The sequence below is a fragment of the Typopeltis vanoorti genome, chromosome 2 (assembly GCF_054136105.1).
Source record: "Typopeltis vanoorti isolate ZY-2024b chromosome 2, IOZ_Tvanoo_1.0, whole genome shotgun sequence".
Taxonomy (NCBI): Eukaryota; Metazoa; Arthropoda; class Arachnida; order Uropygi; family Thelyphonidae; genus Typopeltis; species Typopeltis vanoorti.
In genome coordinates this window covers 170578262-170603719 of record NC_143550.1, presented here as the reverse complement: position 1 = coordinate 170603719, position 25458 = coordinate 170578262, and the positions used below count along the sequence as shown (strand labels likewise).

The 25458-nt window shown below is 36.6% G+C and overlaps 1 protein-coding gene across 1 annotated transcript in view; it reads right to left on the bottom strand.

Moving 5' to 3' along the window:
• The window catches only part of LOC150109661 (cardioacceleratory peptide receptor-like), an 84150-nt gene that overhangs the window by 24520 nt on the left and 34172 nt on the right, over positions 1–25458 (bottom strand). Inside the window, exons 2-3 of the mRNA XM_090402878.1 lie at positions 12161–12296; positions 2775–2878 (exon numbers count right to left, since the gene is read on the bottom strand). Of these exons, the coding sequence (XP_090259004.1) occupies positions 2775–2878; positions 12161–12296 (240 nt within the window). The remainder of the gene's footprint in view (positions 1–2774; positions 2879–12160; positions 12297–25458) is intronic.

The following is a 25458-nucleotide window of genomic DNA, read 5'->3' as shown; positions in this document are numbered from 1 at the left end:
GCACCTCCATATCCTTAATCGCATTTTTGAACGAGCGATTAAAACGCCATTACAGTAATAATGATAGCTCTGATGATCTCAGCGGAAAGAAAGTAAATTCGTATCTTTCTATCATCAGCAGTTCATGACGCCAGATGGAAATCTTTTCACACAGGGAATACCCGGAAGCAGCTCATTTGCTTGTCAGAGGGAGCCATCGCATCGTGACAGAGTGAGTGTTAATTAAAGATGGCCAGACCACATTAAGATTCGTCGTCTGTACATCGCGATGATCGTGGAAATCTATTATCAAATATAACGAAGGGTGTCCTCATTATTCTGCGAATAGATTTATAGGAATAGTAGCGTCGCATTAATCCTCAGATGCAATCGATTAAGACGATTTCTTTGCAAAATGTCTTAAATTTTTGCCGTAGAAAAAAAAAAACATATGTTCTTGTTCGGACTCTTTTTCTAGCACGGGATCTAGGATTATTTTTATAAAATGACAAACAACTTCTAGTGATAAGTGGGGATACTACTCTTGACTACTGCCCAAGCTATTTGGAAGATCATGGAATTTTAAATGCACAAGCAAATACTCAAAACAAATGCAGCTTCATTCTCAAACGTTTCTTCCCAATAAAAGAGATGAATTCCGTTTTAATATTAAGAAAAGAATCTAACACAGAATTTCAAAATCTGCATTTAATATAACAGTAAATGTAGAATAAAAGCCAAAAGGCTATTTTTCTGGCAATCTTAATAATAATCAGGGGGATACAAATTCTTTGATGTTTATCTGCCAGTAAGCGAAACTCTAAGAACTAGGACTAAGATCTATGAGTTTCGTACCGAAAAACTATCGGCAAATCCAAGTGTAAGTAACCAAGGCAACTCGTATCAAAGGTGGAGCAAGTTCCCTCACTATCCTTGATATTTTCTCATAATGTAAAAACACAGCCCCTAGGGGATGTAATATTGTAATTACATTATGAGGAGAGGTCACCGGTTTCAACCTTTTTTGAGGTCTCCTCAGTGAGTAGGAAACCGGTCTGAATAGTGACCTCTCCTCATAATGTAATTACAGTATTACATCCCCTAGGGGCTGTGTTTTTACATTATGAGAAAATATCAAGGATAGTGAGGGAGCTTGCTCCACCTTTGATACGAGTTGCCTTGGTGTTGTACTACCAAGTGGTTACTTATACTTGGATTTGCCGATAGTTTTTCGGTATGAAATTCATAGATCTTATTCCTAGTTCTTAGAGTTTCGCTTACTGGCAGATAAACATCAAAGGATTTGTATCCCCTTCATTATAACAGTAAATGTTTTAAGCTGTTATTCAGCACTAGTGGGGTCTTTTTTCCTTGAGAAAAAAAAAAAAAAAAAACTAAAACTCAGGCGTTCCAATGGTCAGCGAAGCAGTTTGTGACAATTCGTCAGACATTAGACAAATCGCAAAAATTGTTGATGTTAATTTAAACCAAATAACGACGAATTTAGCTAGCCATATAGTTAGGATGAAAGATCAGAGATGAACAGTTCGTACTATAGTTTGTAGGACGGAGAGAACAAGAGATCTAGAGGAAGACAGAAGATGAATCTGAAAGATGAGACCGTAGGAATAGTAGCAGAAAACATTTGAATGAGGGCAGCCTTTGAGTGTAAAAAAAGAGAACAGGAGATAAATTTAGATTTATCTCCTCTTCTCTCTAAGAGCCTCCATAGCTCAGTCTGTATAGACGAAACCCTTTGGTCGGAAAGATTCCTGGGTTCGATTCTCGTCAGTGACGTGAGGAGACTTTATCTGGTCTCTTTCGACTAAAGGTGAGTTAGCCGGTCTCGTGTAGGCTTTTTTCACCCGGAAACTCGGGTTTTTCGTTCCGCAGGACAGGCAAACCGCCCCCGTGAACACACACATGAACACACATTACAGTCATGAAGACGGCCCAGTCATATCATGGTATTTTTCCAACCCTCCCGGATAAGGGAGGGTTGGAGAAAGCAACAGTGAACTACCCTTTAAAAATCTCACCAGGAATACTTTGTCGACAAGCCTACAAAGTCACCTGTGGTCGGAAACGACTGAAAGGGAAAATCAGTCAGTCAGCATGCCTAACAGGTGGGTGCAACATGCTGATAACAGTATAAGCCATTAACTTGCAAATTGAGGAGCGTATATACAAGAAGACGCAATGCGATATCCAAATAACAATTTCAGTGAAACTGGAGTTCAGTGCAACGTGAAAATTACGTGTGTGATGTGAAACTTTAGTACACCTCAAAATACAGAAACTTTACCGTAATAAACGAGCTAAACCAGAGTATCATTAGCATACTTGTAATTGATATACATGAAAAATCTAATTCCTCTTGCATTTATTATATTCATCAAAATACTTGAATATTTTTATTAAATTTTAGGCGTTTCTCTTATTCATATATTTTATAGAACCTTAATTCAAAGTGTATGAATTTACTAATTTATAGGAATAAATACTTAATAACGTAATTATTTATAAAATACTTAACGAACAAAAAAGAAGAGGGCGCTGCTGTGCAAAGAGTTTTAAAATTATCGGTTTATGTTTATATTGAAATACAGGCATCGGTCAGCGTTTTGAACGGTGCTTTGGCGACTTGATATATATATTATTGGTACTATAACTGAATTATAAATTTTAAAAAAAATTTTAAAAAGTTTTTTAGAAGTCACTCGCGTCAATAGATTTTTAACGGCATGAAGTAGAATAACAGCGCAAAGCCCATTAGGGACTGAACACTCACTCACCTGGAAGTATTTAACCATTTTGCAAACCATGTTTCCACCGTAAAAATCCACCGTGGTTCTCCATATGATGTCAGAAAGCACGTTTATAAGCCCAACAGAAAGATCTGCAAAGAAAAACAATTGCCCATTAATAATAAAATCCAGTATAAGACATCATTAGCGACTTCTTTTGCAATCTAATTGCTCAAATCGGATCATCATTTTTGCAAAAATGTTGCACGAATGTTGTTTGGCTCATTGGCATTCACTTATTTGAATTACTTTTAACTTATTTGTTTTTTCTGTTAATTTATTTCGGAAAGGCCTTGCGTGCTTTGCGTAACTGTTTGTAGCTTCTTTGAAAGGGAAATATGCTCCCCTATTAAAATGTTTTCTCATTTAGCTTAACAGATAAGATTAAAGTTGGGCAACACTGTTAAAGAGACTTTAGGGTCGCCCGCATTTTAATGGCGATTATATGAATTGCATTATTAAATACCAGAAAGAATCAATTTTTCATGTCTTCTGACTCATTAAGAATATTGACAAGGGAGTACAAATTTATGAATGTTATTACGCAAAAGGAAACAGTAAAAAAGTTCTCTCGTTAATGAAGTCCTTTTGACTCCATTAATGCATAGGGAAAGGTAAACTCCTGATATTGCGAGATTCTTTTGAAAGTCTTGGCTAAGAGAAATCGATGAATGAGCTTTTTTTTTCTAATTGGCGCGTCTAGTACATAATATATATACACTCCATTGCCAAAAATATCGAAAGATATGAAGGCTTACTTTGATCTTTGGTAAACTTTTCTAAGTCACAAGTACATCGGCTGTTTAAGTGTTTCTGACATTGGAATTTCACTTCCATTATTAACACAGACTTTCCTGGATTCTGTCAGTGATATTGACCTCCACGGAGATTCCTCACACCGTTTTCAGTTCAATCTACAAGTGTTTAGTCGAGTTTGGTTCGGCTGTCTAAGTGGTTACTTCATCAGAGATTATTAGCATCAAACCAAACCAGAGTGGAACCTGATGATTGTTAGCGAGACGTGTCTTCTTAAAATAGGTATAGATACTTCGATATACTTCTTCTTCAGAGGAGGAGTATCAATAACAACCCGTAGACCCATTTTCTACGACAAAAACAGTCTCGTACTAATACCCTTCTATCCTCTTTTACAGTTGGGATAAGGCACAGCATGTAGCATTCATAGCGCTGCTGTTAAATCTAAGATCTCATTTCCAATGAAAAAATAAATATAGTGAGACTCATCTCTCATCAGCTATGGTTATCGCTTCCAGTGGCTCTGAGTAGTTCCGTTTCCGGTCTTTTTCAGTGGCCGAAGTGTGCTCTGCTCATCATTTAGTCGAAACTAAAAGTGTTTCTTATTATCATCTCGGTTATAAGCAATCTTGTCAGGACTCTATCGCAATCATTGAATCTAGCGCGTGGCCTAAGGGGGAGAGGGGGTTCTGATTTTTGATAACAAAATGGCGAATTTAATGCTTCATAAGATAAATATATAATGCTTCAAATTATCTGCATCAATATGTAAATAAAATGTTTTATTATTATTAATCTTGAATAACCTCCACCACCTCTGGGTGTGGAGTGTGCTCTGCTCATCATTTAGTCGAAACTAAAAGTGTTTCTTATTATCATCTCGGTTATAAGCAATCTTGTCAGGACTCCATCGCAATCATTGAATCTAGCGCGTGGCCTAAGGGGGAGGGGGGGGGTCTGATTTTTGATAACAAAATGGCGAATTTAATGCTTCATAAGATAAATATATAATGCTTCAAATTATCTGAATCAATATGTAAATAAAATGTTTTATTATTATTAATCTTGCATAACCTCCACCACCTCTGGGTCTGGCTCCCACTGACGAGACCTCAATAAAGGTCGAAACCGGGTCTGGGTAGCGGCTCTTCCCTTAATGCATAGTATTATATATCTTCGAATGGAGATTTACTTTGCATTATGGGAGATACTAAGACAAACGGCGATGAGAGCTTAATCCACCTTTACCACGAATTGCCTCAGTCCTGAAGATACTTCAGGCGCCAAGTTTGTTTGCTTACACTTGGATAAAGGATTCAACTAAATTTATTATAGTCTAACCGAGTGAGAAAAAACTTCCAACATCTTTCTCTAAATCCAGAGTAATTTAATAATAAGGTGAGACACCTTTTGGAAACTTTTCCCTACTGAGTGTTCCTGGCAAGATCTACGCAAGTATACTTGAGAAACGGTTGAGAAGAATTGTGGAAGAAAAGCTTGGTGAAGAACAAGCTGGATTCAGGCCAAATAGAAGCTGTCAGGATCAGATCTTCACTTTACGACAAATAGTCGAGAAAGCATGGGAATATAACAAAGATCTGTATTTAAGTTTTGTCGATTTGGAAAAGGCATATGGCAAGGTACCAAGAGAGGAGCTATTCAATACGCTGCAGTTATATGGTGTCAATGGGGCATTATATCAAGCAATACTTAGTCTTTATTTGAGTTGTAAGTCAGCAGTTAGAATTGAAGTATTGGAAGATGGTTTAATGTTAAATCTGGTGTGAGACAAGGATGTACATTATCCCCTCTGTTATTCATTATCTATATGGATCACATTATGAAGGAAAGTGGTATTAAACCTGATATCAAAATTGGAGATGTTAATGTCAGCTCTTTGCTTTATGCGGATGATGTTATACTTCTAAATAAATCCGCTACAAGTCTGCAAGATTCTCTGACTAAATTGAATAGTTGTTGTAATAGATATGGTATGAAGGTCAGCATTAAAAAGACAAAGACAATGAAAATAGGCAGAATCATTGAAAATGTCAACTGTGTTGTGAATGGAGAATCTGTGGAACAAGTAAAACATTTCAGCTACTTAAGCACAATTTTTACCGAAGATGGTAAATTAAATATAGAAATAGACAACAGAATCAGCAAAGCTGGTATGGTGGGAAGTCAATTGAATAAATTCATATGGAATAAGAGAGAAATTAGTCGGAACACTAAATTAGCTATATACAAGACAGTGTTCAAACCAGTTTTAACTTATGGATCTGAGAGCTGGGTCAGAAGTAAAACACTTGACCAAAGACTAGAGACCGCAGATATGAGAGTCCTGAGAAAGATTAGAGGCGTGAACAGATGGCATCAATGGCGATATCATATTAAAAACGGGGATATTAGGAAAGAACTTGACATTGTCAGCATCCAGGAATGCATTAGCATAGCTAATCTCAGGTGGTATGGTCACTTAAATAGAATGGGAGAGGAAAGATTAGCAAAACAAGTGTTCTCTGCCAGGTTTGCAGGAAAACGACCCAGAGGAAGACCAAGATATAGGTGGATTGATACGGTACAAAGTGCTTTAGACGATAGAAATATAAGATCTGATAATGTTGGAGTCTTGACAAGTAATAGACTGATTTGGAGGAAAATTGTAGATAGGAAGTTAGTAATGATGTAATTTTTTCATGTAGTACTGTCATATCCTGTACACCCCTTGAGGGTACATGGCAGGAATTTGATGATGATGACCTTTTGGCAATGGCCAGCCTGGCTGGTCGGGTGGTTAACGTATCGCTCCCCAGCCAAAAGACTGTGGGCTCGAATCCCGCCGTGGCATGGATGTTTGTGATTGTCCGTGGAAATACCAGTGGTGGTGGTGGTGGTCGGCGATAGATGGCGTTGGTGTAGTTTCGGTCAGTTGGTGGACTTGTGAGTGGTGGAGACAGAGTTGTAGAGTGTATGCCCTCCCTCGATGAGTCTTTGGACTCCCTGGAGGTGACAAATAATAATAATAATAATAATAATAATAGAAAATAAGAATCTCGCCATTATCACTCATACTCCGACTCGAGAGGAATAATAATATCAGAGAGTGCCGCACTCTCTATTAATATTAAAAAAAAAAAGAGATTTTTTTGTGTCGATGCCGGAAGATCGATTAACTATTATACACTTAACTGGTATAATTTAATAATAATTTATTAAATATTTTATTTAATAAATTATTATTAATTAATTTAATATTTTTCAATATTAAATTCAATTTGAATACTGATTTGGGACTCTCATTGAAATGTGTCGAGCCATCTTATTTTTTATTTATTTATTTTTTTCATGGAAGTGTCAAGTCTCTCTCTGATAAATTACTGTCTGTGATAAATTACATACATAGATTCAACAATAGTTTTATATTCACGTATATATATATACATAATATTTATAATACATTACAATTGTGAATAACAAATACTGGCGAGTTATTAATATTCTTAAGTTATAATAATTTTTTTTTTATATAAATAATATTTTTGTTCACTGCTAAAATATTTACACATACATATATACAATAGTTATCTTGAGTATAATAGTAATATTTTTTTTTATTAAAAAATAAATAAATAAATAAAAAATAAAAAAAACAATTTATTATGTCTCAGTATAAGTTACATGCAATGTTAATTTTTACAGTAATTACTATAAGGATTATACAGAATTTTTTTTTTTATGTCTCAGATTAATTGCATACATAATTGCTGTAGTAATTATATATATATATATAATATTTATAACGCATTACAAGTGTGTATAACAGATTCTTGCAAGTTAGTGATTTTCTTCCTCGAAGCTTAGCAGAGCTTATCTGAGGAAGATAATAGATGACAGAGGGTGGTGGTTTCATGGTTGTGTTCCTATAGTGGTCACAAGCCAGGTGTTGATTTTACTGTTTGTTGGTACGTGCTTGAAAGACTTCGACCGCTATTACAGTTTAACTTCTTTTTTTTTTGTGCAAATAGGGTTGGATTTAGACATGGTGTGTTTGTTCCTTTGTGTTCTTGTAGTGATAGTTTTTGAGAGAGGGGGTTGTCACGGGTTCGTATGTGTGTGTGCATGTGTGGTGGGGGAAGAGAGAGACAGGAATTGCTCTAATTTTCATTCTCGCTATAATATTTATATAGTGCCTGTTTCAGCTCTCTGTATGTTCCTAGGTTTCTGTTGTCGAACGGCAGTTTGTTTATCATGTCAGTTACGTAGAAGTTTCGGGTGGCTTTGCCGTGAAGATTGTTGTACTTATATGTTATGTAGTTTGTTGACTGTGGTCTTGTTATTTGATATGTTGTTCTGGTTACTCTATATGTTGGGCTGTAGTAGCGTTTTAATGACTGTGTAGTGGCATAAATGTTTCACCTTAAATATTTTGTGTTTTGTCCGTGCTTCCTGCATAAGAGTGGGTAGTTCCCAGAATATCAGTTTTACCATTTTATCTTGCAACCATTGTAGCCTGTTAAGTCTGTAGTCTGCGCAGAATGCGTATGATGTGATTGCATATCTTAAAATGTTTTCACATAATGCTTTATAGATTAGTATTTTTATGTGGGTTGGGGCAATGTCTTTTAATCTGTATAGTTTGCTTGCTATTATCCTAATATATGTAGTATGTAGGTAGTTTGTATGGCTATTCCAACTTTGATCAGCATCGAAGTGAAGTCCAAGATAGCGTGTTGTTTTCACCTGTATGATGGTTGTGATTTTAGGTTCTGCACTTTGTGTATAGGAGGATGAATGTTTGATAGTGAGATATTTAGTTTCTATGGCCAGGGTTTGGGGATTTTTGAATACCATTAGCTTTGTTTTTCCAGGGTTTATATATATGCCGTTTGCAGTTAACCAGTTAGTGATTTGATTGATGTCGTGTTGCATATTTTTGTAAGCGATATTTGCATTGTTGTGAATGGATACTATGGCCGTGTCGTCTGCGTATTGGAAGATTTTACTTTTTAGGGGGAGCTGGCTTATGTCGTGTGTGTATATGTTAAATAGAATGGGAGATAGGACAGCTCCTTGCGGTACTCCACAGGTTACATGTACCTCTTTGCTGTGTGCTGATCCTATACGGGTGATGTGCTTTCTGTTTTTCGTGTATGCTTCAAACCACTGGAGTAGACGACCTCCAATTCCGATATGGGTAAGTTTCGTTAACAAGGTTTTATGTGTTAGTGTGTCAAATGCTTTTGTTAGGTCAATGAAGACCACTAATGTTGTTCTGTTTTTATCCAATGCAGCGTTTATTAGATCTGTGAAATCTTCCAGGAGTGTTGCTGTTCCTTTATTTTTTTGAACGCCATATTGTGTTTTGGGTATGATTTGAAATTTTTCAACGTATGTGGAGAGTTTCTGATGTACAATGCGCTCCATGATTTGGTTGATTACAGGCAGCGTGGCGATAGGTCTGTAATTACTTATTATGTTTCTTTTTCCCTGTTTGTGTATGGGTGTGATTAATGCAGTCTTCAGTGTTTCAGGTATGTGTCCCGTTTCGAAGATTTTATTTACCAATTTTTGTATAACTGGAAGTAGGTCGGTTGAGTATTTCTTGATGTCTTTTGGTCTGATTCGGTCTATCCCTGGTCCTTTGTTAGGATTAATTTGTTGAATTGCCAGTGATAGTTCTTCTTTTGTTACTGTGGGGAACCACATCGACTGGGTTGCTCGTGGACCTAGTGGAGAATGTTCGTTTGTGTGAGGAAAGGTTGTTTCTTGTAGCTTTTGGACAGAGTTCACGAAGTGCTGATTAAAGTTATTTGCCAACTGTTTGAGGGATTTGGGGTCGCAGGCAAAGCTGTGTTTTATTGTTTCTGAGGCAGTGGTTCTGTGTATATTGTCCAGCATTTCATTAATCAGGTGCCAGGTTTCCTTTATGTCATTTTGCGCGGTTGTTAATATGTTGCTGTAATAGTTTCTTTTTGCCGTTCTAATCTGGGTTGTTAGGAGATTCCGTTTTCTTTTGTATTCAGCTTTTAAAGCGATATTGTTTGGCGACTTCTTAAGTTGTTTCCATAGGGTATCTTTTCTTTGTATGTCTGTTAGTATGTTGTCTGTTATCCATGGATTTTGTTTCGTTTGGGGGCGTATTTTTATTTTTGTTAATGCTTTGTTATATATTTTGTTAAATGCAAGTTTAAGATTATTATATACAGCTTCAGCAGAGTCTAGAGATGCTATCTGCATCCAGTCTGTTTTTCTGATTTCATCGTTCACTATTGCTTCGTTTACAATGCTATGATACTGTTTTGTAGTCTCAGTGATTTTTATGGGTTCTGGTTCAGTGTGTAACTGCAATGCTGTGAAATAATGGTCTGCTAGTTTGCATGTTATAACGGCTGCTGTGTGGCTCTTTGGAGGGGCCCTTATATTTATATGATCAATGCAGGTTGAGGTTGTTGTGTTTCCGACTATTTCTAGGTCGATTACACAATTTGGTTGATTACAGGCAGCGTGGCGATAGGTCTGTAATTACTTATTATGTTTCTTTTTCCCTGTTTGTGTATGGGTGTGATTAATGCAGTCTGCAGTGTTTCAGGCATGTGTCCCGTTTCGAAGATTTTATTTAACAGTTTTTGTATAACTGGAGTAATAATAATAATAATAATAATAATAATAATAATAATAATAAAAGTGTATTTCATTATGGCATTTTTGCATCATTTGTTATCGCATCACTTTGAACTATTTTTTTCAGATGGATATTTTGGTTATTATTATTAAATGATCCAGTTATTGCTGAAAATATTACTATCATTTAAAACACTTTTGCCAATGACGCAGAATTAAAAGAAAATCGTTCATCAAGTCATCACATGAACTGGATTAAAGTCTTAAAGAGAATTTTGAGAGCAAAAATTTTACAGAAAAAACTGCTTAAACTGTAACCAGATTAATAGAGAAACTTAAACTTGCTTAGAAAAAATAACCCAAAAAAATAACCAACACAATTAAGGTTATGAAGGTCAATGCATTATGTCTGTAAATTCCTGTTGTTCTTTTGGGTGACTTGCCTGTTTCCATGAAATTTTTAAAAATCCCGTACGAAAATCCTTCCCTCTAGACCGGCTAACTCACCTTTACTTGAAAAGCCCTTAATCACGATTCTTAGACCGGATTCGACCGTACGTCTTTCCAAGCAATGGTGTCATCGATACTAACTGAACTACGGAGAGTAGTAAATCTAATTTTTTTTAATATATAAAATGTCTTTTACAAGCTATTTCAAGCTTACTCATTTCGTGAAATGAATTTAAAAATAACAACATATCTGTGTATGTATGTTTTAAGCTTTCACACACACGAGTTCCATAGTTCTCTGCTAAAGTGTTTTCTGTTAAAGTGTTTGCGAGCATGCATAACAACTAAACATCCCTTTTATTACTATTGTTAAGTAGCTTCAACACGTAGACGTCGAACTCATAAAAATATCCACAGATTGTACTGGCATGTGTCTTGCAAGCAAGATAATCCCTATTAGTACGTGCCTACAATTATTTGGGACTATTTTTAAGATTTGTTGTAACTAAAGTAAGCAGGAGCACATATTTGTATTCATGTACAGGTATCGTCTTCATGATTCTACATAGGAAGAAAAGGTCTTTTGTCACTTCCTGCAGAATACTCTCTCAGTCATCTGACGCTGTCTATTCCCTCGGTATTATCTCCCCCCCCCCTCTCTCTCTAAAGTACTGCAAAGTTAGGTTAGTTAGTTGAGTGCTGAATAATTCAAGCAATACTTATTTCCCTCAATACTATACTACAAGTCTTCTTAGAGTTATGGATTGAATACTGATCTATTCTATTTACACATTTATAAGATAGGTAGTGTCGTTATACTGAAGTGTTTTTCTGGTCATTACAATGTATCATTACTGTTTTGAATGGATTTTTGTATCTTAGTGTTTACAGTGTGTTAATCTTCGTTCATGTGACGAATGGTGAAAATTTTAAGTGGGTGTGCTGCATATACAATTTTTTTTTTAAAAAAAATAGTTTTTTCCTAATCAGTAACTAATTTATTTATAAATAAATTTACATATTAAAAATTGCTTTATTAAAAATATTTCACCCTCACCACGATCCAAACATCAATAATAAAAGTTTCGTATCTCACAGAAATAACGCGCTCATGCATACAATTTATCTGTAAGCGACACTGCCCAAACGAGCAGTGTCAGAATCACTGGTAACGTGCAATGAGAAGCGCGAACGAATATCGGCGAGTCTAGCTGCAATTGGCTGAACGCGATAATTCTGACACTGCGTTAGATCGCAGTGCATTTGTTTCGTAATCTAAAGCGTTAATCGAACAATTCCGATTATTAACTATTCAATCAATGTCGAAACATAAGCTGTAACCTTTAACATGTTGTATTGCGTTTATATAATGTTGTAAGCATTGTTATTATTTATAAACACAAACAAAATTTCATTTTTTCATTTTTTCTTTGGGGGTACTACAGTGTCGCAGTGCTTATGCACGAGCCGCCACTGCCTTCGTTACACTATTGTGCTGTGATGCAATATGCATGTAAGAGAGACCTTTATTGAGTATCACTTACCAGCTATGGCCAGTTGCATGATGAAAAAATTCATCCTAGATTTCCTGTTTTTGGAGTACATCAGGGCAGCAATTACTGAACTGTTTCCCAGAACAATCATGAAAAACAATATAGATAAGAAGGCTAACTGTTCGGTCTGTGGAGAAAAAAGAAACCGCTACATTTATAAATAATTATTACTGTTTACATTTAAAAATAGTTATAAATACAAACAATACAAATGAATAATAAGTTTCGATAATTTATTGAAGCCTGTCAAATGTACAGTTTTATCATGAAAACATGTGGTATATGTGCTGCCCTCTAGTAAAGGAAATGATTGTGCAGTCATTTGTACTTAAAATACACATCACACGTAGTGACATCTGGTGTGGATGAAAAGAGAGCAAAGAATTTATTTTTGTCATTTATGGGTAATTATCTCTGCTGTATGTGCTGCCATCTGCTGAAAAAACTTTATATTAGTCTTCTTTAATTTCGTTGAGTTACAAAAGAAGAGTTATCACAGAGAAAAATATCTACGAATACCTTTTACCCTTCAGAATTTCAATGAAGCTTTTTTTAAAGCGTCTGGTTGTTATGTATATCAGACTCTCGTTGTAAGAGATAAAAGACTAGAAAAGCAGCTCATAGAATAGACTGCAGGACTCAAAATATTTCTTCAGTGAAGAAAGAGGGCTCTACTCGAGGCAGCAAACGGTAACTGTAGAAAATGATAAGGGACACAATGGCCAGTGTCCTTTGTCAGGTTGCAACTCAGTGTAAGGTGAAGAGTCTTGCTGCTATCATTTTATGCAACGAAATTCTGTTTTCCACACTTATTTACATTCCCAGTCATAAAATTTATTTCCGTAAAAAAAAAACGAAGAAAAAGAAAAAGAGTTGGGCAGTGGTTCGATCGCACAGTTGCTACATGGCCTCTGGGGGGACGAGAAAAGAGTCACAATTTTTATGACCGTTACTTTTTACATGTGGGAATAAGACTTTGTCTTTCTTAGCTCATTACTTTCGCGGTAATTTGAAACTAATTTCAGTAGCAAACTGCCTCGAGCTAAAACTGCTTGACTCTAGCAAAGCGCAGGATTAGATGGCAGCTATAAGACTCAAAACTAACAACTCCTTTCTTGCAAAGGCACAAAGTTTATGGAGCACGTAACATCTGGAAGGCCCTCATCAGATCGTAAATATGTGCTTTGGCCAAGTTTGTCTTGCATTTTTGCTAGCCGCTTGAGTACTACTTGAGATCAATTATTTTTTTACTAGCAGTCGCAAAAAGAGCTGACTACTGCATGCCCTGCAGGTTTTGTTACATTCTCCCCTCACGCACCTCAAAAGCCGCACTGTTTAGATGGCACTAAGTGTGTTTCGAATCTGAATTTATGAGAGAATAGGGTCTGAACCAGTGGCGGCCGGTGAAAATTTTGAGTGGAGGTGCTACATATACAAAATAAAAAAAATTCATTTTTTTCCTAATCAGTAACCAATTTATTAATAAATAAATTTACAAATTAAAAAATTGCTTTATTAACAATATTTCACCCTCACCACGAACAAATACCAATAATAAAAGTTTCGTATCTCACAGAAATAATGCTCGCATGCATACACTTTATCTGTAAGCGACACTGCCCAAACAAGCAGTATCGGAATCACTTGTAACGTGAGTCTAGCTGCAATTGGCCGAACGTGATAATTCCGACACTGAGTTACATCGCAGTGCATTTGTTTCGTATTCTAAAGCGTTAATCGAACATTTCCAATTATTAACTATTCAATCAATGTCAAAACATAAGCTGTAACCTTTAACATGTTGTACTGCATTTATATAATGTTGTAAGCATTGTTATTCTTATTTATAAACACAAACAAAATTTAATTTTTTCATTTTTTTCCCTTGAGGGTACTGCAGTGTCGTAGTACTTGTGTACGAGCCGCCACTGGTCTGAACATTTGCAATTGTTCGTAGGCGTACATTATCAACTATTGTCATGTTATAAGAGAATCATCGGGAGACTACATCGTGATAGTTTACCTTTTTTTTTTTTTTAATTTGTAGGAACAGAAACTCTGCAGGCTTCGCATCTAACATATAAAGAAACTTAATGGGAATCAAGTCGAGACTGCTCTCGACCCATGATATGATGCGTTCAGATGTATTCTCTCTCACACACAGCGTTATACATCACAGTCATTTGGCCATTCAACAGAATAACTTTTATATGGAATAAGAGAGAAATTAGTCAAACACTAAATGAGCTGAATACAGTTTCAACACGTCTATTTAACTCACTTCTGTGATTCTGTAGGCCCTTCATCTTATCCTTTCTGTGATCAACTGTTTCTACCTACATGTTTGGAGTTCTCTTGATGTTTTCTACTAATCTTAGCATCATCAGTATATCCAAGACAAGGGATCTCCCACCATTTGAGTAACAGTCTCCATTGTACCTTTTAGTTATCCGTCTGGGTATCACAATAATTTCCTGTTCGAAATTGTCCATATCATGACCTGTGCTGCTTATGACATTCGCTTCGAAGCTCTCTCTCTCCCTCTCTCTCAAAGGTAACTCTCATAACCGGTGCGTGCCAGGTGCCGTTTGTTATGTGTTGTTAAAGTAATTGCGTTTATTCTGAACGTGTAATATTTTGGTAATCAGTGATGCAGAATAAATTGACCTTCTCTACACTAAAGCTTCTGACATAATTTTCGCGAGTATAATCCATTGAATTATTACAAATGGGGGGAATAGAGAGAGAAACACACACACACACACACAGAGAAACACACACACACACACACAGAGAGAAAGACAGATGCGTTCGTATAGATTGGTTTAGTAATATTTCATAATATGCGTAACAACTGTTTGATCACCCGTTTTGTGTGTTCATTCTTCTGTAAATATGCGTGCGATTCCTCGGCCTTTGGTGGACAGATCTTATTGAAATTCAATATTTGAAAAGGTATTCAACATAATGTTCGGACGATCTCAATTTTGATTAAATTGAGATCGTCAATTTAATCAAGAAATCAATTTTAAATCGGACCTAAACATAAGACATAAACTTTAATTAGAACACAACTAGTTTCATCGGAATGCAGACTTCTTCAGGTGTACATACTATCACAAAAAAACTGGAAAATTAGCAAGATAAAATTTTAAAAAAATCTTATCACATAAACAAGTTAGGAACAACAACAACAGTCGAGTTTGAACTGGCGTCCGCGTGGCAGGTCTAGCATGAGGCGTTAGTGAGGGGAACTACTCGAGAATGCCAGAATTGAATCACTGCGATGTGTGAGGGGTCCAGACACTGTCGGTGCCAGGTTATTTTGCGCCCTAGGCAAAGTTTACAAGTGCGCCCCTTATTTCACAAGTGCACCCCTATTTCATAAACTAAAATGTTTCTAATTGACATTAAACAAAATAAAATTGTCTTTCAGGTTAAATTAATAGGTAAATTAATAGGGCTTTGGAAAAACTTTTATTGGAATTATATTGATCAAGTGTATATAATAAACAACTAAGTTATACCAACTAGTTTCACCAACTAAGTCTGTTGGCATCTTCAGGGTACATAACTGATGTAAGGCACTAAAAAGTAAAAAACTGTTACAAACTATAATCAACCGATTCCAATTATATTAAACAAAGAACAGAGCGCGTACAATACATTCATAGAGCGTGGATGATCTCACTTGTTGTTATTTAGGAACGTTCTATAGTTGGCACTATAATTCAGTTCTGGCGAGTTCAAGGATCTGATAAGGGTCTTCCAGATCATGGGCAAGATTAGTCCTTGGTTCCTGTTAAGGTTTTGTGTACAGCGGGCAACTGTTGTGGCCTCCTTAAAAATTCGGGAGCGGAAGTCCTCCTCCATGTAAGGAATTGTGCTTCTATCCCACTCTATGGTACGGTTCGTTCTTGAGAAATGAAAAGCTAACCCCGATTTTCTTCTCTGTTATTATTGACGTCACCTATATGTTCTTTTTGCCTAATTTCAAGGCTCCTTGAAGTTTGGCCGATGTAATTCAACCCGCACGAGCATGGTATGTTATAAACTCCAGCATATTTGGAGAATGGATGGCTATCTTTTGGAGATCTTAAGAATTGTCTAATCGTTTCTGTGGGTTTAAAGGCCACTGTTATTTTATGTGGTCTAAGGAGTCTAGCAATCTTATTTGAAACTGTTCCTAAGTATGGAATGACGATGGTAGAAATATAACGTACATCATCTTGTCGTCTTTGTCGGGGTTCAGAGAAAAGTATCTTGTGGACGAGTCTTCGAGGAAATCCATTCATGATAAGGTTGGTGGATATCAGGGATAGTTCTTCCTGGAGGTCTTGTTGATCTGTTGTAAGGAGAGAGGCACGGTTCTTCAACATGTGTACAATACTAAGTTTCTGAGAAATGTGGTGTGAGAAAGTGAAATGTAAATAACTCTCAGTTTACCGCAAACCTACCAATACAGGACGTTATTTACATTTCACTTCCTCACACCACATTTCTCAGAAACTTAGTATTGTACACATGATGAAGAACCGTGCCTCTCTCCTTACAACAGATCAACAAGACCTCCAGGAAGAACTATCCCTGATATCCACCAACCTTATCATGAATGGATTTCCTCGAAGACTCGTCCACAAGATACTTTTCTCTGAACCCCGACAGTGAGATATAGTGAGATATACTTATCGGTTTGCCCATAATGCTGCTTCCCGAGATGATTTTATATACTCCTGGGAACCGAAGTTGGTGATGATTTGGCTTGGGTTGACTTAGGAAAGAACGAAGTTTTGGTAGGGCAGTGAAGCAAGTTCTAATATTACATACGGCAGAACACGGGCTAGTGCGCTGTCAAACCACGTTCTGTTTTCTGCTAACACTAATGAAGAAAACCCTCATCCATTCAGTTCTATGGGTCAGATCAAATAATATCTTTCTTTGTTACCACGAACTAGAAAGGAGGATAATGGAATCTAAAGAAATCATCCTTTATCCTATATATCTTGATAACAACCTTAGTTATAACCTATCATCCTGTCATTGTGCTGCTGTCCAACTTTGGCGTTCACGAGATTCTGAACGCATGCTCACGCCCAACAATGAGGTTTTATTCAGAGAACAGTTTGAAATGTCCAAACGCCAACGCTTTAATACTGAACTGTGTATGCTAACAGTTGGTTGGTTTAGAGCTTATTCCTTCAAGGTTTCTGCTTGGTTTTCTCTTTTTTATGCACCTGAAGAAGTCTGTTGAAAGACGAAACTAGTTGTGCTCATAAACCATATTTTACGTTTATCACTCGGTATCCAGTCATTTAGTTTTTAAACACACACACACACACACACACACACACACACACACACACACACACACACACACACACACACACACACACACACACACACACACACACACACACACACACACACACACACACACACACACACACACACACACACACACACACACACACACACACACACACACACACACACATAGTGAGCCTTTCTGCCAGGTTAAATTATAAGCCTTGGAAATATCTTCGGAGACCACACAGTTTTCAGTGACGTTTCCACAGCATGGATCCATGGTTGAATGATGTTGGCAAGATCTCCTGTTGACCAAGACCAAAATACATATTGATGGCTAACTGGTAGGCTTCTGAGTAGCGAAGTTGACTGTTGATAACTTTTTCCATCAAACAATTGTTTGTTGCCCAACTCTTTTCTCCTTTCTTTGAGGCTACGCATGTGTTGTGCTTGGAAGTGGTCTTTACTTATATTTGGTTGTCTCTGCCATTACTTTCATATCCTTTTTATCCCTTAACGTCACTTTACGATACCCATAAATCCAATTATGTTTGAAATTCATAATTTGATCATGGAAAAGCATTATTATTATTATAAATATTCGCAAATTAAGATAGATAGTGATGAAGGAAAGAGATTTTCTTGAGCATTTCACACGCAGGCAACTTAATATGTGTGGCTTAGGATTTCATCAGATATTCACATCGCATGCGTGGTTTGCTTCTTCATTTACATCTACTGCTTTTATGTTCGTTAAATTTATTTAGAATTATTGATTAACAGTTCCTTTCAAACGCTTGGTGTGGTAACGCTTCATTGATGATGTGGTTGCATTTGGTCCCAGGAGGAAGACACTTTGGATTCTTTTGTAACTCACCTTAACAGCCAACACCCCAAATTTCAATTCACAGCAGAAAAAAATCAGATAACTTACTGAGTTTTACTTTTCTTCACTCATCAGTCACTCGCCTTTTCACTCGTAGATGGATCACTATCTATTTCCATTTATTGAAATCCAACGCACGCACACGCTCGTGGCTATTTGTTATCATGATGCAACCCTTTCCGCAGAACTTAACTATCTTCTTGGCCATATATGCATAATATTCACGCCACATTCAAATCACCTGTCAATTTCATCCACTCTCGCAAGGACAAAATTTCATCGTCTAGCATAATTTGGATTGTAGGGAGTTCACGTCAGTGTAATTTCGCCTATGGTGAGGAGACTGGTGGATCTGTTATCCGCCTTAAATAACATAAGAAATATATTCGATACCTTTAATATGGTAAGTGTGCCATCCATACAGGATTAGATGGAAGAAAACAAGTGTGCCATATACACGTCGATACAGGTCAGAAAGAGTATTTTTAGTCTTCAATGGCTATGAAGCATTCTGTTCAACTTTACAAGTATGGCTGCATTAATCTGCAAAAATTCGGGAGATTTTCATTTTAAGATTAACTCCTACTCAATTTTAATACTTCTTTTATTCAACAGTAGAAGGGTCCAAATTTGGACTTTAGATCTTTTGTCGGTTGCAGTCTGAATTTTTTCACATAATCTTTGTTGCCTGCAAAAATTATAAAGGTATCTTGCTCTGAGGATGCTGGTTTTGAACCTAGCATCCTCAGAGCAAAACAAACATGTTGCAGTTTGCAGGCATAATCTTTGTTGCCTGCAAACTGCAAACATGTTTGTTTTGCTCTGAGGATGCTAGGTTCAAAACCAGCATCCTCAGAGCGAGATACTTTTATAATTTAGTTTTGTTTGGTGTCGGTTGCAATACCAAGAAAGCAATTTATGAATAATGTATGAGACCTAAGCCTATCAAATAGATTAATATATTCGCTAACTTCACTGGTTTTACCAGTCTTAAAAACAAATCGATGACGAGTTATCATGAAATCATAGATAGTTAATTTTATTCTATCCATATTATAGTAGACCCGATTCAATAAATTTTGAATGATTTATAAAAGGCAGGCCATTATTGTGCCAAGTAACATCAGTACTGAGCGATGTATGAGTTTTGGATCTCAACAAAAGAAAAAAAAAAACATCCTATATTCGGTGCTATCTCACTATTCGCAGTTATCGCTGTTTTAAGTCAGATCGACGAGTTCACTTCTCAGTTTTTGTAGTCGTAAATTCGGATCTTTCGGAAGATCGCATTCAGATCGACAAAGTATTTCCAACGGACGAACATGACACGAAGATTAGCCACGCCGTGCTCTTCAAAGAAGATTCCTTCATCATCCAGATACGGACTAGATGTCATAGAATGAAAGAAAGAAGGGCCTAGCTTTTGACAGCTGTGCAAAGAATGCGTAAAAAGAAAGTTCAGTGTATGTATGTGTGTGTGTGTGAGAGAGTGTGTGTGTGTGTGTGTGTGTGTGTGAGCACGCGCGCTCAAATAAGCTGAAACGAGGCTTTGCTTTTAACAAAATTTTTCAAAAACGACCAAGTGGAACAGAAAGTGATATAAAAGTGCGCATGGACGCTTATTTCTGCCAATAGCGCGCGCGAGAGAGTTAGTATTGAGTAGTCTCCCGCATCGTTTAGTTCCCTCTGTGGAAGTCGCAACAAAAAAAAAATTACAAACTTCATTTTTCGTTTCCATCAACAGACAAATCTAATAGAAAACCATTTCCTTAGCATTTTACGTTAGACAGTCGAAAAATATTTCATTTTCCTTGCCAGACAACGTTTTTTCTTTTATTTATCTCTCTTAAAAAGAAACAAACAAACATGATGTTTAATTCTGAGTGACTTACTTCACCGAAATCCCTTCGTATTTCCTAAAAGACGTTTTTGCTGTTGATTTAAGAAATATACTAGCAAGAACGCGTAGGAGGGGGGGAGGTTGACACATCTCTCCAACCATCCTTCATTCCAAATAACGCTAGCAATAACAGCTGAAGGCCTTTATCATTTATGATGATATATTGTAGTCCTCAATCCGGCAACAATAGAATTTGCTCCAACAAGCAATTCCAGCTTGATATATTGCTTACAGCATATATCCTTCACGAGAGGTTAAATGTGTGTTCCATTTTTATCCACGTGAGCTGTTGCACTGTGATAACAGCAACTGTGGGAGTTCTGCTATTTTTTTTTAGATTACCTTATATATATATGCAAGAGTTATGCAAATATCTTTGCTGTTAAGTTTTTTGTGTATAGATAGTGGACTTAATAACACGTTAGACTACAATCCCATAATGCACAGTGCCTTCCCTTCTTGGGGGTATATAATGTCTTTCATTATGAGCAGGTTTACTATCTAAACCAGTTCCGATGTTTATTGTATAGGAATAATTTGTTAAAAATCCACTACTGGAGTCACCTAAATTCTATCAGAATAATAGCAGTGATCTGAAAAAATAACACGAATAAAGCATCTTGTTTTAGTGGCTTAGAATTTAACATGATTGTATGTTATCACTGGTATTATACTGATATTAATTATTATAATTTAACCTTAAGTCTTTTCATAGGGGGATTCACTGCAATATAATGAAAAACCAAATCGTATTTTGAAAGAACTAAATGCCACAAACCCATCTTCTGTCAAATGGCACCGATTGAACTGGTCCCTCACCAGAAGAGCACAAGTATACACACACCTACACACGCACGCACTTTTACCGCACTCTCCATTTAATGTTTCGCTAGAAATGAATCAAACAAATTCGGAATAATTTGAATAAACACAAGGCGTCTCGTCCTAACGTTATCCCCTATTGCGCTATAAACTTGTGCTGTGGAACCCAACCTACCTTATATCAACTTTTCAATCTTTCCTACCAAACTGACATTCATCCTTCTGAAAAGAAGCTACATTTAGGTAATTCCAAAATAAAAATAAATAAAAGCGATAAAAGTCAGCCAATAAACTGCCGTCTAATTAATCTCACTTCAGTTGTCGAAAAAAAAAAAGCACGGAGAGCGTCATCAATATCAAACCGTTTCACCATACGGAAAAACATGAAAAAAAGTGCTGTCTGATCTTCTATTCTACACTACCCACCGGATTGAGTCCAAGAATGAGTTTGGAAAAACCACGTGGATGCTCTCCGGACTGTTAAGTCATTCTTCTGGTTTGCCCAGATGGCTTCTATATATATATATATACTATACCAGCTAATGCTGAAAAGTTGTGATAATCAGGAATTGAGGTCCGACCTCAATTGAGTTATTTATCACAACGTTCCAGTCCCTTCCTTCGTATATACAACTGCTAACACCGTATAAGTGTCAAGTCCATTTAACCGTGGATTACTGCCCGCATATTTAGGATAGTGTCCCCAAATCTTTTCTGTAATTGCTCGATGCATTTTAATAGAAGACAATCCGAGTAACTGGAGGAACCTTTTCTCAAAGATCCACTCCAGTCCCTCTTCCTAACAGACGTTCATTTTTACATTATGCCTGTTTGTCAGATACTTTCACGAGCAATGCTCTCCATAATTGACTACTGACATTCTTCTTCTGTTGTTGTGGTGGTGGTGGTGGTTATAACCTTCCGGCTGTTTAGGAGCAGCTATATACATGCCACCATCTAGAGCAAGGTGGTTTCCCGTTGCCCTTCCTTGCGTACTGTAGCCTGTGTGTTCACGGGACCGGATGAAAAACCCCAGATAAGCTGGGATGAAAACCCTGCTGTCCTTGCCTATGACTGAGGAAGATCCTTAAACTCCTCACGTCGTTGACGGGAATCGAACCTAGGACACTCCTTCCCCAGGCAAATGGTTGCGAAGTGCACAGCCACTAAGCTAACCGCGCGGAAGACATTCTTCTACTTTCTTCCAAAACTGAGAACAAGAAAAGCTGCTCGTCAGCATTCATTTATTATCCAGCTACAACTAACCAAGCAAATACTCTTTCATTCCATCTACTTTTTGTTTAAAACAGGCCGCGTCACTCTGTCTTTTCCAAATACTCAAATCTTCAGTCGTTATTAAAAACAGATGTCAACATATTCCTCCTTTCGTCTTGTCCTGTTGTCCCTAAAGCCACTCAGGTGTTATAAGGCTTTTGACCTTTCGAGTACGAGTCAGACATAATATATAAATATAGGCATAAGACTAATCACTGAATCAATGTGAGAAAGTCATGAGCTTTATTGGACTTGCTAGTACTGCTGGTTATTATTATGACGTAAGATGTTACGTAGTGGTATAATATTATAATTTATTTTATAAATAAAATAAACATTAAACAATTTATTTGTTGTGTTTCCAATGTTTCGTACAACATTTCTTAAAATATTTCATATATTTCAGAACTTTTGCAGCCAGACAAAAGGCTGCGTATTCTTGTCGATCTTGAGTGTTGATTAAGAGTGAGAGATACCCTTACAGCACGTAATACAATTCAAAGTTGTGCAAGTCAGCTATCAGTTGTAAACTTTAAAAATAATAACCATCGTACCTCGAATACTTCATGAATTTTGCACGAGGCCTTCGTTGCCCTGCATATTTCAAAGTTATGCAGTGAGCATATACAAGTATCCGTTGCAGGTGTGGTAAAATAAAAATAAAATGTTGCAAGGTTAAAGTACTATCTTCGTAACTTACAATTTCGCTATTAAAATAAATTGTTTTCGGAAGGAAAATATGAGGCTGTTGTAAAATTAATGAAAACGATATGATCATAATTGAGTCAGAACTATTCGTATGATGATGATGAGGTAACAGTGAAACGTGCAGTATTTAAGGAATGTTATGTGCATTCTTGCCGACTGCACAGTTTGCACTTTAGCAGTAGAATTGAAAGAGAACAAAGGACGTAACAAATAACTGAGCTAATGGCACGAGTACTCGAACGAATAAATTAGAGTAAATGGATTAATGAACAGCAACCTCACCTTCACAGGAATAAATCGCGTTTCAGCATTCGCTAGTAATTTCAGCCTGACTAGATTAACATCGACTGGAACATTGAGTGTTATGAGCAACGTAAAAGTGTCACAGTCCATTAAGCGATTGAAGAACAGGCAGAATAAGAAATTGTGAAGGATATGTCAGCAAGCTAAGACAACGTTCTTGAGATAGCACATAGAAAGTTGTTTTGGATAATAAAGATAGTGCAGTTAGGAAATCTTTGTGGATATGAATAGCCTAAATCATAGATGCCATTACTATATTACGACAGTTACACGTCAAGTCGTCAAGTTATTTTAGGTCTTTTTATACAGATATAAATCATACGGGATGGCCTATTACTCGCCAAAACCATTACTAGATTGAGACATGAAAGATGGGAGGACTTATTTTTGATAACGGTCATCCAAATGATGGGAAATTAATATATACTTAATGAGCCTCTCACTAGATTAACAATACCTAATCCTGTCCAAAACAGCGTACATAATTTATGGATTTTATACAGAAACTAATCAACAGTCATTGCATCTTGAAGCCTTAATACAGCGGACAAGGTGATATTTTTTTTTCGTTTATTTTTAAAGCAATGCATTCATGTTCGGGCACGAGCCAAGTCTACTTAATAGGGAGGAGAAATTAGGAGTATGAATATTTCCCAAAACATCAAAAAAATATATTAAAAACTCGATCGCTGGATCTTGGAAGATTAGTGAGATTCCAAAAGCTGCTGTCAAAGTAGGTCGCACCTGCTTTGACAAGGGATTGTTCTCTGCTGCCTAAGCACTTTTTAATATTCACGCAGAGACTCAGGTGGATGGCAATGACAATGGGGAGTGTGCTTTCACAGGGAAAAATGGCGTGGGTCGACACGACACATCATCGGGGGGAAAAAATGAAAAAGAAAAACGACGTCTACGAAACTTCCCATAAGTATTTATCGGGATATCAAGACGAAACAAAAGACGTGTCACTCATTCTTAAATTGGCAGGAAACTATTAGCATCCTCTTGTGGAAGCATTTGGAGTTAATTCTTTTCGTGACTGTTAACTTCTAAGAAGACTCATTAACGAAAATCAACAACATCGAAGCAATGAAATCTGCTTAAGGGGATAATTCACCTTTTATTTGCGCCTTTAATATTCATCAGAGGCTAAGACCAAGACTGATTTTTTCACACATCAGATCCTTTGGTATGAATAGGAGTTTTGTCTTACGAGGATCTGGCGCTAACGACAAAGAATAGCTCGAAACGTTGACAACCCAGGAAAAAAATCCACTAATAACAAGCGATTGAATATTTTCCTGGACGAAGTTCGAAGTTCCTTGACGAGATAGCTATTCCCAAGTATTAATGTAATCTTTGACCCAACGACGATTCAAATTTATGATAGTTTATTGTTTTTGTCAATATCGTTTTTAAGCGTGACATTGAAAAAAAAACAAGTTGAAAAATTCGCAGATATCCGTGCGAGTATAATTTGTAAGTTTACTTTGAGCAAATGTATAAAGTTATCTGGGACCGAAAAGAATAAACATATATATATAGCTGATGTAATGTGAATTTACCAACTTTATTATAGATTATTAAGAAGATAATACTTTTTTATTTCTCATTTCTCCTATTTTCAACTTGCTTATGGCACTCCAGCAAAACGAATGCTCTCCTATTCATAAATGAGCAGTTTGGTGCATTTTAAAACTATTTCAGGACTCTACTATTTGATCCAACTAAAAAAAAAAGTAAGAATTGTTTTATACTGGTACTTTAGGTGATTACACTGTTCTCGTAATTATTTTAGCATTTCCACTGGCATATTATGTATTTAAACTTTCCTAAAATTGAAATTTTACTTAGGAATTTCCTAAAAATTCCTAGGTAAAAAATGCTTGTAGATACTAACGATCAGAACGCTACTATGGTCTTGTAGCAGCCCTTTTAGTATGTCATTCGATGAATAGAGAAACGTGGAACCGTTCACCAAGAACAAATAAGAGAGAACGATAACTGGAGTTAGCAGTCCACGTGCTACATTGATTTCTTCCCTTTTCCGGCGTTAGTTAGACTTTTTGTACAAATCTGAAGTGTTGC